Source organism: Gymnodraco acuticeps, unplaced genomic scaffold (genome assembly GCF_902827175.1).
Source record: "Gymnodraco acuticeps unplaced genomic scaffold, fGymAcu1.1, whole genome shotgun sequence".
Taxonomy (NCBI): Eukaryota; Metazoa; Chordata; class Actinopteri; order Perciformes; family Bathydraconidae; genus Gymnodraco; species Gymnodraco acuticeps.
Genome location: NW_022989974.1, coordinates 3,167,730 through 3,185,077, shown reverse-complemented (window position 1 = coordinate 3,185,077; position 17,348 = coordinate 3,167,730). Strand labels below are relative to the sequence as shown.

The 17,348-nt window shown below is 41.4% G+C and overlaps 3 protein-coding genes across 3 annotated transcripts in view; 2 read left to right on the top strand and 1 right to left on the bottom strand.

Annotated features, from left to right (window-relative positions):
- Positions 1-10,396, top strand: part of LOC117542982 (IQ motif and SEC7 domain-containing protein 1-like) — a 107,331-nt gene extending 96,935 nt beyond the window's left edge. The window contains 7 exon segments of the mRNA XM_034210892.1: positions 984-1,013; positions 2,541-2,666; positions 2,761-2,860; positions 3,020-3,181; positions 3,763-3,939; positions 5,505-5,554; positions 6,846-10,396. Of these exon segments, the coding sequence (XP_034066783.1) occupies positions 984-1,013; positions 2,541-2,666; positions 2,761-2,860; positions 3,020-3,181; positions 3,763-3,939; positions 5,505-5,554; positions 6,846-7,370 (1,170 nt within the window). The 3' untranslated portion in view covers positions 7,371-10,396.
- A 251-nt stretch (positions 10,397-10,647) lies between these two features.
- gp9 (glycoprotein IX (platelet)) lies at positions 10,648-13,269 on the top strand. The gene is given in 3 exon segments (XM_034210904.1): positions 10,648-11,212; positions 11,536-12,040; positions 12,042-13,269. Coding segments are annotated over 2 exon segments (738 nt in total). The 5' UTR covers positions 10,648-11,212; position 11,536; the 3' UTR covers positions 12,276-13,269.
- A 339-nt stretch (positions 13,270-13,608) lies between these two features.
- On the bottom strand, positions 13,609-17,331 carry zgc:77375 (uncharacterized protein LOC402927 homolog). Its single transcript, XM_034210903.1, has 8 exons — positions 16,496-17,331; positions 15,610-15,813; positions 15,363-15,475; positions 15,172-15,265; positions 15,030-15,063; positions 14,767-14,941; positions 14,455-14,643; positions 13,609-14,005 (listed from the first exon to the last, which is right to left on the bottom strand). The coding sequence occupies exons 1-8, from the start codon at positions 16,613-16,615 to the stop codon at positions 13,609-13,611; spliced, it is 1,326 nt and encodes a 441-aa protein (XP_034066794.1). The 5' UTR covers positions 16,616-17,331.
- Between the last annotated feature and the right edge of the window lie 17 nt (positions 17,332-17,348).

The following is a 17,348-nucleotide window of genomic DNA, read 5'->3' as shown; positions in this document are numbered from 1 at the left end:
AATTTGGCGACATATATTAAAATAATCCATAAAATCATTATTGGGTTTATTTTATGTATGAATATATTCAACCAGAGATATTATCAAATGTGGTTCTGACTGTATTATCAAAATGTAGCAGCATTTCTGCATTATTCTATTATTCTGCGGGCAATGATGTCTCATTTATGCGTGAAGGTCAAACGTGTGATTAACCTCTGCAGCTTCAGGAAGAGGCTTGTCTTGCACAGAGGACTTTGTTGCAGTCAGTTTCCATCGGGGTGAAATCTGTTTTTGCTCTGCCAGTAATAATTGCACACATTGAGAAATGATCCCACGTCACCGTTTAGCTGCTGAATTAAAAGCTCTGGAGGACTCTCTGTAAAACACTTAAAGGTGGGGTATGTCATTTATTTCAGAACACTTTTTGTTATATTCCATGGAATGCTCTTAACATCCCGATAGCAATGAATATATTAAATGCTTTGACAATAAATACATTACAAAAATTAATCTGTGGAAACCTTAGCGCTGTAAAAAGCACGACCAATCATCTGAGCCGGCCCGGCTAAAATAACTGGATGGCCTACCTGCCTGTCAGCCTTCCCTCTGTGCACAAACTTATCTCGTGCCCTCATTGGTCATGTGTGCGTTTGTGTGTGTTGGAGGAGGGGCTCTGTAAGGAAGTGGAATTTAAACCACATTGGAGTTCCTCTCAATACTAATCAGGTCCACTAGAGTGGGCTGCTAGGGGAGGTTCTGTTTTCATTCCAACATCATCACAGACTCCCTGGAGCCTGGCAGCAGAGAAAGATCGCCACCCTTTATACACCACCCAAGAGGTGCATCTTCATCACCACTTTAATATACTATAGGTGCACTTTCTGCAGGGGCAAGTCCCTATATGGGCTCATTAATAAGCAAGAAAAGTTACAGTTTTAAAGTTATCAAAGCAACAGAGTTAATAATCCCAACATAACATCTCCTTTGTTTTCTATTTTTAGATTGGATCCCTCCACCACGGCCTGGGATGTGTAAGTAGGCTAAATATCCATAAATCATACGATACTTGATCATTTTTCTTTCCTTATTTTACCGTGTGGGCACCATTTCCTCTCTCTGTCCCTGCATATTGCAGTTAATGCTCTTTATACAGGTAGTTTAAGAGTCAGATTACAGAGACTTTTGCCCCCTGCAGCATATCATCTGTCATTGCTGCACCCTAGAGACAGCGTCAACATCATAAATTGTGGGTGGCATTGAGCTGCAGTGTTTACAGACTGTGCTCAGCAGTGCACCACGGCTGGGTGCATGCCACTACATGCCTCTCAGAATATACTGTTTATCCCCCAATAATATGAATATTAGTAGTTATCATGATAGTTATGGTATGAGATATCCGCTAATTGTGCACTTGAACCAGTACATACTTTTTTATTACAGCATAGCTAGAAAATAGATTTTTGTAGACATGTTTTCTTGTATGTAACGACTCAAGGTTCAGATTTACAGTTACAGGTTACATCAGTGCATAAGATAATCTATGTAAAAATGAAGTTCAACATAGGATCAATTCTTACACTTCATACTATGTAACTAGTTAAATACACTGGTGAAACAAACCTGATATGTTTTAAAATGATGACACACAAAACATTGAAATTGTTTTTATTTATTTGGATTTCGATAAGTTAGGACTTAAAAAAACATACACTTTTACTGGAATCTATTTTTAAAAGCACAGCATACAGGATAAGGATTTCAAGCGAGCTATATTTGGTTTCCTCAGTAATTCCTCACGGTGTCAGCGTAGTAATACATACCAAAAGGTCCGGACGGCAGAAAATAGACTCGCCTTCCTGCTTCAATGCAGACTATTTTTGTATTTGAGGACACCTGATCCTCTTGTATTGCTAACATAATAAATCATACGTAGTAACAGGTTATCCAGCTTGAAACATCACCCCAGTATTCAATGGCATGGCAACAGTTTGCCATGCCATTGAATACTTGGGTGATGTTTAAAGGATAGTTTGAAGGATATATATATTTTAGTTTTTGTTATGTTAAATTAATCCAACGAAATGACAAAAGGTGTTGGAGGTGCTCTTAGATTTCACTACAGTATTAAATGTTCTGAGCCCCAGGTTAATTCATTAAATATATAAATACTTATTTGAATACCTTCAATTTTTTAAGAAAGCTAATACATCTCTTCAAACAATAAACTACAGTCCAGTTGATTCATAGTTTTCATAGGAACATGCCCGTTTTATTTGACTATGCATTTGTAGCTTGTGGGTATTGGACTGTTTTTTGGACAAAACAAGTTATTTAAAGACTTAAACTCGATGAATAATGATCTGATTATTAAATGATGCAGCCTTAAGGAGCAGTATGAAAAATGTGCCTTCTATATGAATGCTGTTAAAAATGCAAACACTACGTTGGCTACATTTAATTTCAATTCCAGTCAAGGAGAGAGTAGACTTCTGTTCCTTGTTATAGTGTGGACTGAGGGCATAATGACCTCTGAAGTGCTGGTATCTGTGCTCCTTTAGGTGCTGTCACTGCCCCATCGCCGCCTGGTGTGTTACTGCCGCCTGTTTGAAGTGCCAGATCCCAACAAGCTGCAGAAGCTGGGCCTGCATCAGCGGGAGATCTTCCTGTTCAATGACCTCCTAGTGGTATAAGCCCTCTGCTTTCTTCTTCTCTCCTCTTTTATCTTCCCTCCTGTCTCTTTAGAACAGCATTTCAAATATTCTCTTTGCATGATTCCAGGTAACCAAGATTTTCCAGAAAAAGAAGAACTCAGTGACGTACAGCTTCAGACAGTCCTTCTCTCTGTATGGGATGCAAGTGATTCTGTTTGACAATCAGTGTAAGTAGTCATTTACTTTTATTCTGTTTTTATCCGCGTGTCGAGCCACCAGTGTTTGTGCTTTCCAAACTTCAGACAGATTCACCCATTGTGTTTTAACTTGCTTTTCATCAATGGCCCACATATAAAAGTCTTTCCCTCTCTCTTCCGTTGCCCCAGATTACCCAAATGGAATCAGACTTACATCAGCGATACCAGGTGCTGACATCAAAGTCCTCATCAACTTTAATGCGCCCAACCCCCAAGACCGCAAGAAGTTCACAGACGACCTACGAGAGTCCATTGCTGAGGTCCAGGAAATGGAGAAATACAGAATAGAGTGTGAGTTGCCTTTCCCCCTCCCATCCCCCCTCTTACTCTGTCTCGCTCCGGCTGTGTGAAGTAGAAACAGGCATGGTCCTCATTACTCAACTACGGCTCTTTATGAAGGAGAATGTTTACAGAGTTCACAGGATGGCTAACAGAAGGGAGAGCTTTTTTTCTACGCATTCAAAAACCAGAAATGATGTAGGGAACAGAGCCTTCTTCATTGCTGCCCCCTCCCTCTGGTACTCACTACCACAACATATCAGAAACCGCACTGACCTCCCCACCTGACACTTTTCAGACTTGTTTTTAATGTGTGATTAATGTTGTGTCCTTGTGCTAAATGTTGTCTTATTAGCTCGATTTTAATTGGACTATTTATCATAGTTATTGATAGTTACCTCTGTTAAATTCTTTGAGCACCTGATACAGAGCTTGATAAATAAAGGGTGTTATTATTAATATTATTAAATCAATAGAGTTTCTGAAAGCAAAGGGTGGATGAATGCATCACAGAGAAGTTATAATTTCCTGGCCAGAGTAAAAAGTAAAACCAGTCCCGCTTACCTCAGTGTTTCCGTGGCTTCTTTCCACAGCCGAGCTGGAGAAGCAGAAAGGAGTGGTGAGGCCCAGCATGTCGCAGAGCTCCGGTCTGAAGAAGGAATCTGGAAACGGGAACATGAACCGTGCCAGTCTGGACGACACCTACGCCATGGGTGAGGGCCTGAAGAGGAGCGCCCTCAGCAGCTCGCTGCGAGACCTCTCCGAAGCAGGTACAGCCAAAACATCTTTGTTTTACCAGCCAGTACTTTAGTGAAAGGTACTGTCCTTCTCTCACCTCTCTATCGTCAAATCAAGGGGATGAAAAATAGCAAAATGTTGTTTCATGGCACCATATGTTTATTCATGATTGGATAGTTTGACTTAAGGGGTGCTCCACCTTTTTGACAATTCAAAGATTGAATACAGACCTATTTGAGTGAAAGTACTTGTGTAAACATTATTATTTTGTCTAAAATTTGTCTTCTCAGTGATGAATGAAATTGACAGGCAGTTCTCATCCCTGATCATGTGGACGAGTTTATTTTCGGAACATTTCCATTCATGTTTTTTATCGTTACTTTTGTTTAACCTTGCACTTTTATACGAAGTTTGTTTTCTTCAAAGACATCTCATGATAATCTTATGTTGTGTTTGATTCGAACATCATATGCCATTTCCTCTCATGTATATTTGTGAACCAAACAAAGAGCTCGGTGTGTACAATTCTTAAATAGCAAGGAGATCAACATGTAATTCAAGTCTTGGCGGTAACAGTCATTTCACACCCATGAATTTCAGTGTTTAGTGCAGCCGCTCTGTCTCTGAAGCAAGAATGCATTTCATTCATTACAGATAACAGCTATGTGAAGTTATCGGGTGATTAACTTGATAACAAAATGAAATCCAGTCAGGGGTCTGCCTCACTGTTGGTAATACGAAACGCTTTGTTCTAATGATCACAAACTCAATGTGAAATGATAGGTCAGTGAAGAGATCTGTAGAAGTCCCTCCGGTCTCCTGTGTTTTCAGATGCAGGATGTGGCATGTTAGCGGGGTCATTTTTGTTGAGTGTTTTCTTTTTCCTTTCTTGCCATACCCCCATTCCATGTGTATTTACTGTGTTATTTCCATACACATCAGGTACTTTCCTGTTTATGTGTGATTATTGGTCATGTATCATTGGCTGAGAGTGCCTAACAACGGCAAAAGTGCTCTGTTCGCCCTCAGACCTGTATATGCCTGTACATCCCAACCACTGTATTGCTTTTGATGTGTCTCCTCCTCCGTGACTGTCACTGACACTGGCTCTAGCCAACCTTCGGCCAACCCTAAGAAAATCTACATCTTGTGACAACATTACAAAACACGTTGTTATATTTGTGAAAAATCTGGAACATTCTGATTTAGAAATAAACCCTGTTCATTTACCAAATAACCTGCTAACTTAAACATACACGTTAAGCTTTTAGACTTGATGAGTCCATATTTGTTGACACTTATAGAAAGGTTTTTGAAATTTAAAGCAGTTCAAAATGCGTTTAAAAAGTAAAAATACTTAAGCCAGCTTTAGTTTTCAGCCTGTTTGAAGATATGCCTTCACTAAATAGCTTGCCACAGTGCCACCTGTCACCCCACCACCCTGAACGCGCTCCCCCCTTCCCGCCCAAATTTGGACCTTACTCACAGTCACAATCCACTGCACTGCCCCCTTCGGGACGGGTGGGCGGCCTAAACGTCTGTAGTCGATCCAGGAGTGTGTCGATCTCTAATCTGTGGTATTGCATGTCTCGGGCAGGCAAGCGGGGGCGTCGCAGCAGTGCAGGATCACTAGACAGCAATATGGAAGTAAGTTGGAAGCAGCTGGTATCCAAGCTACTCTCTATGTGATGATGTGCACTGTGAAAACACACCATTTATTTTTGGTCTTACACCTTCTTTGCTTCATAGACTCAGTCCATTTGTTTGGATCATTTATTTTTCTTCCTGGGATGCCTTATAACCTGCTTGCCTCAGTTAGTGTGCATGCATGGGTTGCCTGCGTCTGATCCTGCCCCTTTTTTGGAAGCCAGAGATCTCCTGTGTTGGTCATGTTATATGACCAATATTCACCTTATCTTCGAACAAGCATGACTCTACTAATCCCTCCTCTGATCCCTCCCTTTGTCGCCTGTGTCTGTCTTTCATTCAATCCCATCCAAGCGGTTTTCATTTGGTTCTTCTTCCCTGTGGCAGGGTGGTAGCTATGTGAGACTCTAGGAAACTGTTCATCTCCTGCAGCCCCTCTTAATGGTCAGGTCTTTCTTTTCCCCTTTTTTACAATTTCTTTTAAATTCTGTAAGGTTCAGGGAGGGATGAGGCCTTCATAGCCAGAAGTCTACTGATGGGCTTCACTGGGACTTATAAAGATGTGGATTTCATTCATTCATCTTTCCCTCATTTCATGTGTCCATGAGTTCATGTGTTGGGTTGAAGTCTGGGACCCTGAAAATGTCATTCCGCTTTCAAAGATGCCATGTAGTGTTTCTCTAGTCTTAGATGTAGCATGTGCCAAAGGAAAAGCTTGTTTTTAGGAGAATTCACACCTGGATAGTCAGCAGTGTTGGACCCAGGAAAAGGAGGAAAAGTGAAGTCTGCACACCAAGAGCTTAGTTCCTCCTGCCTCCTGACTTCTAGTTGAATGCTAACGTGTGGATGCTGGGATTGCCTGTCACATCCTCTGCATGTGGGAACTATTATAACAAGTTGCATGTGTGACTCTGAGAGGGTTTGGCACACTGACTGCAATGACGATGAAATGTTGTCTTTTCTACCCCTGTTACTGACTTTATTTATGCTGCTAATGGAATTTATCTAATTACTCTTGTTCCAGATTTACTGTTTCAAGCCAGTTAGCTCCTTTACAGCCCAGCTCCTTTGAAAATAGGCTCCCTTCATCTTGAAGCTGAAATATTCCTGCTGCCTACCATGAAAACTTTTTTTGAGTTTCTCATCTGCATGCCCTATAACATTTTGCTACTTGTTTATCATCTAAAAAGAGAAAACTGTGAAGTCATCCTGCTAATTCCCTGTAGCTGTAGTTTAGAAGCACTACACGGTGTCTGACGGCCATGCTGTTACCTTTCTTTCCCGCCTGCAGGGCTCCATCATTAGCAGTCCTCACACACGGCGGAGAGCCACCACGCCACACGAGGGCGACCCCCGCGGCCCCCCCTCCATCCCCAACTCCGCATCGACTTCCATCATCGGGTCGTTCTTTGGCAGCAAACGAGGCAAACCGTCATCGCTGAGCCACGCCCCTTACCCCGCCCCCGGCCAACCCACTCTCATTTCCCACAAGCCCCACCCCACCAACCTGCATCACACAGCACAGACGGCACACACAGTGCAGCTCCACTCTCCCCACTCCCAGTACTGCCAAGTCCCCCAGAACCCCCCGCCGTACAACCACCACCACCACTACCAACCGCCCCCCCACACGCAGCACCACCAGCACCCGGGATACACCTCACACCAACCCCCCCCTCAACAGCACAGCCACTACAGCCAGCATTCCCATCATGCTTCACACTCCCAGCATGCCCCTCACCACCACAGTCAGCAGGTGGGTTCGGCGCCTGGCGGACCCAAACCTAAACACAGTGGCATCAGCACCGTAGTGTGATGCTCCTAACGCAGAGAGGAGGAGCGAGGAGGAACTTTATGAAGAAGGGACAATTGCTAACACCAAAGGGACTGACAGCAGAACTCTATGGCCTGTCCACTGTGTTTAACCGCTGCTGTGAACCAATCACACGCAGGCACCTTTTTCACCTCCAGCTCTAAATAATATGCAGGATGGAAATCGGACTCACACGTTCCACCAGGGGCCTTTTACAAGTTTGCCTGATCATGGGCTTGGCCCTATCAGGGTTTTTGTGGGGGGGAGACACACACACACACACACCGCCCGGCCGTGACGGCTGCAGAGAAAATGCGTTCTCTCACCAAGCCGCTCCCCACTGCTTCATTCCTAAAATAACCGGTCTTACCTTCACATAATCAGGAGGAAAGGTGTGGCTGACTGTTTTCTCTGTCACAACGATGGCATCATTTCTTGTGCACAGCCTTTCAGAAGTCAACTTACAACTCTTTGGTTTTCAGATCCTACCATCATATGAATGCAATGTGTCGTTGCCTCGCGTAGAGCTCATGCGTAGTGAAGATATAATCATTTCATACTAACTTAAATCAAAGGACAGGTAAACTGCTGAGCCGACCGTCTCAGTCATTGTAGTTCTAGTGCTGTATTTACTGTAGATGACAGCTATATGTGTTGTCTCCTAGCTCTCATAAATAAATGTGCCAATTATTAATGCATAATCTATTTAGTCAAGACTTCATGTACAGTATATTGTGCGTTAAGGAATTTGTAAGATTATACTTACAATTATTATTATCTGCAAAAATGAATTTTATCAGTATTATACTGACTCACAGGATGAAGATCTGAAAGGAGTGAACTCAGTCGGCCTATAATCTGAATGTTGCCTTTCAAATGGATCAGACGGAGCCTCTGGAAGGCAGCTGTTGCATATGGGCCTCGAAACACTGAGGTCACAAAGCAGACTTTTCCTGTCAACTCCTGAATTATAAACTGGGCTGGTTGGTTGTTTTAATCTCAGTTTACTACTCATACTGTGGCTGCTTAAACTGTAGAAACTGATTGAAAATACATTTTAAATACCCTCGGGGGCTCAGTTCAAATGTTACAAAAGGACCCGCAGAATGCGTTGAACATGTTAAGTCTGTTGCCTTTAAAAAATATGTGACAGCTGCTCTCCTGACTCTTAAATTCTAAAACAGAAACACGTTTGAAATCTTCTTTTGCCTTGTTTAGTATATTTTTTTTATTTGCCAACGACGTTTGGTGAGTGAATAAAATCAGTTCCTACATAGTGAAGTATTTTTTTCATCTTTTTCTATCATATGTGCAATATCTTTGGACTGATTTTGTACATTAACAACAAGCAAGGTGTCCCTCCAATTTGTGCGTTTTTTTTCCGTGTTGCGTTATTATTTATTTATATTTGTTTTGACCCCTGTCAGAGTCTTTCTCAGTAAATTAATATGTGGCTGTCCTCGTGGTCGTATGAGAGGTACAGACTTGGAGTTCAGTGGAATGTCTAGTAAGTGATTTTTGCATGTAATGTTATTAATGTGAGGCTATCCTCTGCACATTGTATAACGAATCAGTGTTACCATAGCAAGTTTAAGTGCAATCATGTTCAGAAAATGCAGACTTGTACTGAGAGTGGAAGTCTGTTATCTTGTTGTCCAGGACGAGATTCAGGTGAAAAAAATATATCTTTTTTCATTTGAGAATATATGAATACTTACTTATACAGTTCACAGTGGAAAGAGGAATGTGTGTATATATTTTAATAAAAGGAATATGCTTCTCTTTGGGCTGAACAGAAATATTTTGCTGGATAAGCACATATGAAAGAACACTTTCATTTTTTTCAGGAATTGCAGTTATGATATACAAAATGCAAACTGAACAAAGGAACTGGGTATATGTAAAGAATAACTTTCTACATTCTACAAATAAGAGTCTATTCTAGTGTGTAAATTAGTGACAGTAAACAGTTTGTCCCAATATTCAGGTTGTAAATGTATTTTAACATTCACAAAGAAGACCATTGCCATAAGTCAGGCTTATTCTCACACATTTCTCCTCATGTGAATTAACAAGGACGTTCAGATGACACACATATCACATACGAGACATTAATGATCAGTTGAATGTGTCTTTCCATGGATTTTGTATTTTTTTGCTATGATTCTGAAATCTTGGGATGATGTAAAAACCGAGGAACCTGTGTATTTTGGTGTGTGTTGTAGTGCTTCAAATGTCTCCAGTCATTCTTTGTGAGAAAGTACCCCAACAATGCACTGCATGGATCATCATGTGTCCTATTCACTGTGAGCTGATGGGGAAGAAATCAGCCTATACATTTTGGTTTTGATTTATTTCGATTTTCCTGATGTTGACGTGTTCTTGTTGCTCTATGTTAAGCTGGTAGTTATGAAGCTCGGCATGCATTTCATCAGCAAAAAGCCATTGTATAAATTACAAACAAAAGGAACATTGCACTTCTGTTGCTGAGGGCTTTCATCGTGTAAATATGGGATTCTGGTGTGCAAACAGATGAACTGCTTGTATGGATGGTTTATCTTTAATGAAGGGACCAAGATGGAGGTTGAATCAGCTGTACATAGTGTGTATATGATCAGTACTCTATTCTGATATCTGCAGTTAAGATCCGGATGTATACACATCACCTCATAGATGGATTAGGGGGTGATATATGAACATATCGATTGTCTCTGCCTCCAGTGAACAGACATGTGCTGTATAACTCAACAACAGACTGTTAGGAAGTTTGCTGCCATTTCACATCCAGCTCTCTTTTCATACAAACAACCCCCAACACACACACACGCGTACAAAAAACACACATCCTGCTGCAAGCTGTTCAGTCTGGCGTGAGACACATTTAAAAAGAAAAAAGACAAGAATGGCCTCATTTATATGTGCATTCTGTTTGTACAGTGAGTAGTGAGTCAGTAAGACCCCAGTTATTGTAAAACTTAAACTGTGACAATGTTGAGAACGCAAAATAAACGAATATATGACTTATGGTACGCATGTGTTGTTTTTGCTCTCCAGTGTGTATAAAGTAGAAAATGCCTCATCTTATTGAGCTCGGGTTCAGCTGTCACTGCGAATCAAAGGGGAATTAAACTCTTTTTCTTCTTTAATGCATTTTGCAAAGGAGCCTTATCTTTAGGCTCCAGTATCTTCCACTTCCAGGCTCCATCATTACTTTCCAATTCTAAGTGTTGCAGCATTTCCACTAGAGGGCATACATTAAAGTGCTTTAAAATCATGTGGAAATGTGTGCCATTACACCACCTATTGGTGAATCATGTGCTGGCCACACAGTTCCTCATAGGATCAGCCAGTGGAAATAATCTTTCAAACTCGGCTGTGGAAGTGTGACATTATTTTTTGGATAAACCTCCTTTCTGCTTTGCAGCCTAGAATTCCATCACGAAACATTTGCTCTTTGGCGTCAAGCTCATTTAATATTTGGCTTTCAAAATATCTCATAGGTACTTTTAAATTCACATAAAGCTGTACATGCTCCCAGCTGTGTTTAGTATAATGCCCTCTTAGCCCTCATCACTGCAGTGGATGTCAGTAACAAACATTGTGTGGATGAGCTTAAGATAGCCTCCGCCACTAGTTAATAGATAAACTCTTATCTCCTCTAAGCAGATGGGGCTCCTTCACAGTGAATGCGGCATAATCGTGCAGTGTTATTGGTGCGTTCCTCACACTGACGTCGCTCTGTATCGGCTGTGCAACAAACGGACTAGAACAATGAACAGATAATTATATTTTAAGGATGACTGGCACAGCAGGAGGTAAGTTCCAAGTTGGCTAGACTATAAAAGGTGTGTATTTGTTGTGTAACTTAAGAAAACAAGGAATGTATCATTCACTTTGTCATTTGCCTGTATCTCCTCATTAAAAATATGTATATATTTAATTTCACCTAACAGATGTAATCAGTTTTGGCATAAACAATAAATCAAGATTCTGAAGAAACGTTATCTTGTTCTAATACACATCTTAATTATCACTTTTTTTATTTAGGATTCTCCAATATAACAACTGGCTTAGTGCTGCACTCTAGGAATCCTCCCTGCTCCTATTATTATTATCTCAACTGGAAATGACAGTGAAAGTATTGGAATAATCTTTCCCTTTCCAACAGGATGCTCTGCAGTTTAATCTTAGCTGTCTTCCTGGTCTGGGCCACATCAAGCGCACACACCACTGGTCGGCCCTGCCTGTGTTCAGCTCTCCTTCCTGAGGGTCTGCAGGTCAACTGCAGCTCTTTAGACCTGGTGGAGCTGCCCACTCTGCCCTCAGACACCACAGAGCTCCATGTTCAGGACAACCGGCTCACCTCAGTGTCTCCCGGCCATTTTGACAGACTGGTTGCTCTGAAAAAGGTCTCACTTTCGGGAAACCCCTTCCACTGCGACTGTAGGATCCAATACCTGAGGAGCTGGTTGCTGAGGAACAGGGCCGTTGTCTTAAAGGAGCCGATATGTACCGGCCCAGACTCTATGGTTCAGAAAGTCATCACTGAACTCAGCGATGAATACTTCTCCTCCTGTGTGCTGGCAGTCTGTACTGATAGTACTTATAACACTGTGATTGGAGTGGTGCTATGCTTCCTCATTCTTCTGCTTCTGTGGAGCTTGAGACTAGCAAAAAACGTCCAGCTTCACACTGTACATTTGTGAGAGACATTTAGGATTGGAGGCCGACTCTTTGCGCTCACTGAGGCCTAAACACAGGAGGAGGCTACACACTGCACCGCTGGAGGTCACTGTGGATTCTCTCATTTGTGCGGGGGAACTAGAAAAAACACTCAACATGGAGTTACTGCCACAAGTACTGGATGTGTTGCACAAGAAGCACACTATAAAGATAAAGGCTACCTGAGGGACCTACTATAATGGAATTGCTGAAACACTAGAGGAGAATAGAGTTGACGGAAGCACAACGATTGTCTTTGTTTGTTGCAATAAAGTTGTTTTAATGCTGAACGGCCACAGCCATTCTGAGACTTCTTCTAGGTAACTGATTTTTATTTCTGTAACCTAAATCTAGTTTACTTATAAAAGCAGTGAAGGCTACAAATAAAAACATGATGACTTACCCATTTAAAAAAGTGTCTTTGGTACACTGCAAGTCATTACATGTGATATGTTTTTTAGCTTTTGATAACAGAAATAAGCAAAAATTAGACACTAAATTAGAGATATAAGAGCAATGAGGACTATTTTGCCCTCTGAATGTATTATACTCATCAGTCTATGCATGTTATATTTGCTTTACAACTGATCTCACTACATGACTCAATACTGAGCTAGCTGAGCATGTATGACAGTGTATATCTTGTAGAAAAAAACAATACTGCGCTAACTGAGAATGATCATTGTCTTGATTACTTGTGATAGGTTGTTGGTCGTTTTTGATTGTAAAAAATGCATCACAGTTTGCATAACATGTGTAACTATTCCATGTATGTTCTTACAGTAAGGTATTTCCAATGAGTGCAAAAACTGTAAATGATCAGATATGGAGCGGTACAGTTGTTGATTCGTATTGGAATTTAATCTTAATACATTTCCAGGTAGCTTTTGTTTCTGGATATAGAATATTCGACATTATAATAAACAGGTTATGGCAGGAAGGTATGGTAACAGACAACAAAGATGATGTGTGCAAATACTGGTCTCAACTAGAGAAAATGTAGACAGACATTTCTATTAGAGGACAATACTGCAAATCAAACAGTACAGTACATGTATTCATCTCATATACATGCATAGATTTTCCAAGATAAATGGGTAAATAAATGTCTTAAAATGGAATAATAAAAATGCACCTTCAGAATAAAGGTAAACCGTTATCTGAATATGCTTCTTAAAAACACTGTTAAATTCTTGTAATAAATATAGGATGATTTCAGGAAGGAATTTTCAATTATCTACAACGTAACTATCATCTAAAAAAATACTTTGTAGGGTCAAATAAGGCAGTTCCTTAAATTGTTCCTTAATCCAAACAAGTAATTTAAGTCAAAAATAATATAAAAAAGCAGTTGACAGTAACACTTACATTATGAACTTGTCTAAAGTTGTTCTTAATGTTGACAGTTAAGAAGAGGACCCATATTTTGTCAATGCCCTGTTGATATGTCCACAGTGTTAGGCTCCTACAGGTTTATATGTTATGTCATATAACCCAGTTTACTGATAGGACCTCGACTCTACTGAGGCACAAACTTCTCCAGATCAAAGATGCGTTCAACAGCGTCCGCCACATCATGCACGATGCAGTCTGGCTCCACCAGCGCGGGGTCGAACCTGAAGTCCCGGTGCCCGTGGAACACAGTCTCTTTGATGCAGTGGCTGGCATCAGGCGGGACCTCTTCGTTGGGGTTGTAGACCCCCGTGCAGACCAGGACAGACTTACAGGAAGTGGCAGAGGGCAACGCCAGCTCGCTCTCCCAATGATTGTGGCTCTCATCCACCTGGGGCAGAGCGGTGGTGGACCCTGTGGCGGAGACCATCTTAGCAACAGCTTTAGCGTTCTTCCTAGCAACACTCTCGTCCAGGTAGCGGTTGTATAGGTTGGCGCCATAGATGTCAGTCATTAGGTTATCCCTAAGAGGGCAGAGAGGGAAGAGATCAGGAAATAGCCAGAATACTGATACATTCGAGAAGTTTCTCTGCTGCTCCACCGACAAAAACAACGCTGTAACAACAAAACAGGAACATTCGTGACAAAAAGTTGAAGTGAAATTTGCAAGCTCTGAAAGAAAGGTGTGATATGTTGAGTTAACTATAATGCTTGCGGGCAGTTGAAAGAGACTCCTCAGCCTTTTAGTTTGTTAAAATTGCAAACTTAAGTTATAAAGGGAGCACAAACCGTTTCAATAACTGGTAATCTAAGTCAGGTGGCAGGTTTTAGTATCCTTGTTACTACTTTCTGCCTTCTGTCATTACTTAGATGTACATTTGTGTTCAGACTGTGAAAATGTGTGGTTGCTTTCTTAGTATATCTCATATGCTTTTACTAAATGTACATTACAGACAAAGACATGGTGTCTTACCCTATAGCATAAAGTGAAGTGACGGGGAGTTTCCATTGCCTCTCCATGGTCTGGCTTCTGATGAGGTACTCTGCAAAGTGGTATGTCAACTCACTGGGTTTTCCCATGAGCGCCTCGTACTTCAGGTCTTTGCCGGTTATCTTCTTGTAAATGTTCTCCAGGCACACAAGAAATGTCCCATGGCCAAACCTGAGTGAAATGGGATCATGGGAAGAAGAGGGGTATATTTACATTTGGAATCTTTAAAGACTGTGTTTTCCTTGTCAATGTTATTATATTAAATATTTGTATTTTTGTGACAGCACTGGTTACCGGGGAGAATGTGCCTCAGCCATCCACATGAGGTCCATGTTGCAGGCCAGCAGGGGGAGGTGAGGCATCTGTTGGGATTGGTGAACATTGCTGAGGTTACCTTTGGTCAATAAAATATCAATTATCAGCTGCAGGTGTGTCTCCCATCGAATCGGCTCCCCAAACAGAATCACAGCTGGAAATAAAAGACAAACATTAGATCCCTTTGATATAAATGATAATTAAAATACAGGATGAGAGCTAATAAGTGGTAATGTCCTCACCTTCAACCATGGGAAGATTGCCAACAGGATTGGACTGTAATGAAAGAAGAGAAGCTTAACATGTGCTGCTGTTTATGACTAAATAGGCGTGTAATATTTCTACTATAGTCATCTATTTCTGCAAAAGATTTCAATATCTTACCGGCAGTTTGGGTCTCCTGTTGTGATCCACCATGTCCATCAATGGGAATGATTCCCTCAGCATATCAACACTGACAACATTATTAAAGCCCACACTAAAGACAGAGTTAAGGACAATGACGAGTAATATGTTAGCCTTATTAGTCAATGAATAGTAAGCAAAAAACACAACAAAGCACAATTCCAGGATACTTTTTTGCAATTTCCAGGACCGGCCCCTGTCCTGACACCAGCACACACTTGTCATGAAACTTTGTAAACATCCTCAAGGGACTGTGAGACATGACGACCTGATCTTGGGTAATCTGGGAATAGAGTAGGTGTGAGAAGAGGTTAATATAAGTGATAGGGGACAACCAGAATTTAGTTTTGGAGTATTTATTCTAGACAGAACAAACATGTAGCTAGAGCAATATCTCTCAACACGTGGATAACTCACAGCTACTCCCAGGATGTGAGAGAGCTGGTCTGCTTTTGTTTGTCGCAGGCAGTTCCCTGCATTTGTGACAAAGACAACTGGCACCACAAATTTTCCCTGAGAGTCGACCAACTTCTCGAATGCCTTTTTTGCAGCAGGGATTGGCATCCTTCCCCGAACCAGCACGCCATCTATGTCAAACAGCAGCCCAAATCTTGGCTGTGGCTGAAGAAAGAAAGAACAGCAACATATTTTTCAGCCAAAGAGCAAGCAATGACTCCAACAAGTGCAGCCTTTATTTATTTTACACATAGGAATAGCCACAAAATGAGGATAAAGAACAGAATTGGGATGAAATTATTCATTACATTTGTAATATATATAGGCCTATTATCATGTCGCTAAAAAATGGCAAATTAACCATTTATAACCCTGTACAAGACGTAACATGCTATTTTTCTACATAAATGTGAAATGATTTGAATGTACTTTTGATAATGTCTTTCGATATTGTTCTACATATAGTGTAATTTTACTATTAGGGACTGATTTTAGTATGACATAGCGCTACATATGGGTGGGGGTGGGGGGGTTAAAACTTTAACAAATAATCTGAAAATGATCTAGATATATATGTAAACAAATGTTTTCCTCAATGTGTTTGCGGTCACTGGGGCTGAAAAAAAACTAACTGAACACCGTGGAGTATCTGCGCTTGGTTTTTCCTCATGGGGGAAACAAACAGTAAGCTACATCTGTTGTTATCCCTGCAGACCCTGTTATTCCATCGCGTCCACATCAGAGCAACGACGATTTGATACAACAAACTGAAACGAATACAAAGTAAATCGCTTTTTCAACAACGCATTGTTTAGCCTAAAAGTCGCAGCAACAGCTCCAACCGTACCTTGCTGTTTGACTGAGTTCCGCAAAACCCGCACCGAGAACCGACAATCCCAGCTTTGCGTCTGGCTTGACGGTTACTCGGAGAGCACAGGCCCCGGTAAAACGACAGGAGTCCCCTCATCTCTTTTGTTTAGCACCGGGTTTTAAAAGAGAAACTGTATGTAATTGTAAAACGACCCGGCATGAAGGATAAGAGCCGGCTGGTTCGGGCTGTGCTGGCTGCTCGGCTTGTTTTCGTCCTGTGAGGTTTTCTCGCCTGATTTGACTCGGCGAAACCTGATGACGTCATATGAGGAGGGTCTTTTTCCTGCATCTCTGGCGGAAGGAGATGTGGCGCTTCTGAAAAACTGCAACCCCCGCTGCCATTTTAGACATCGAGGTGGAGCTTTCTGTTTCTTCCACGCACAAGCATGTCGATGAATAACAGGAGACGGCTGCAGAAACACGATCTCATTGATCCGCATGGTCCATGTTGTTTTATGAATATATATTTAATGGTCATTCTTTGTTCGCACACCACGAAGACAACCGAAGCTAAAGATCTTATTCTCCATTTCATTCGGCTTCACTTGTACAGCACATAACTGTAACGACATGCGCAAAGTCACGTGCAGCTGTCTCCCAATAAATGTGTCTCAGGGCGGCTACATTTGCTGCAGAGAACCTCGAGGAATTTGCCTGTGAAATCTGACGCGCGCTGTGAAGATATCCCTGCACCCCTTTTCCATTTTTACTCAACAGGCTCTGTAAATGGAACACATGTAATGGATGCAGAGAAAATAGGAAAAAAATGTGTCCGGATATTTGAACTCTAATTCTGCAGATGGCTTGCCAATTAGGTGCAGTGCCAACAT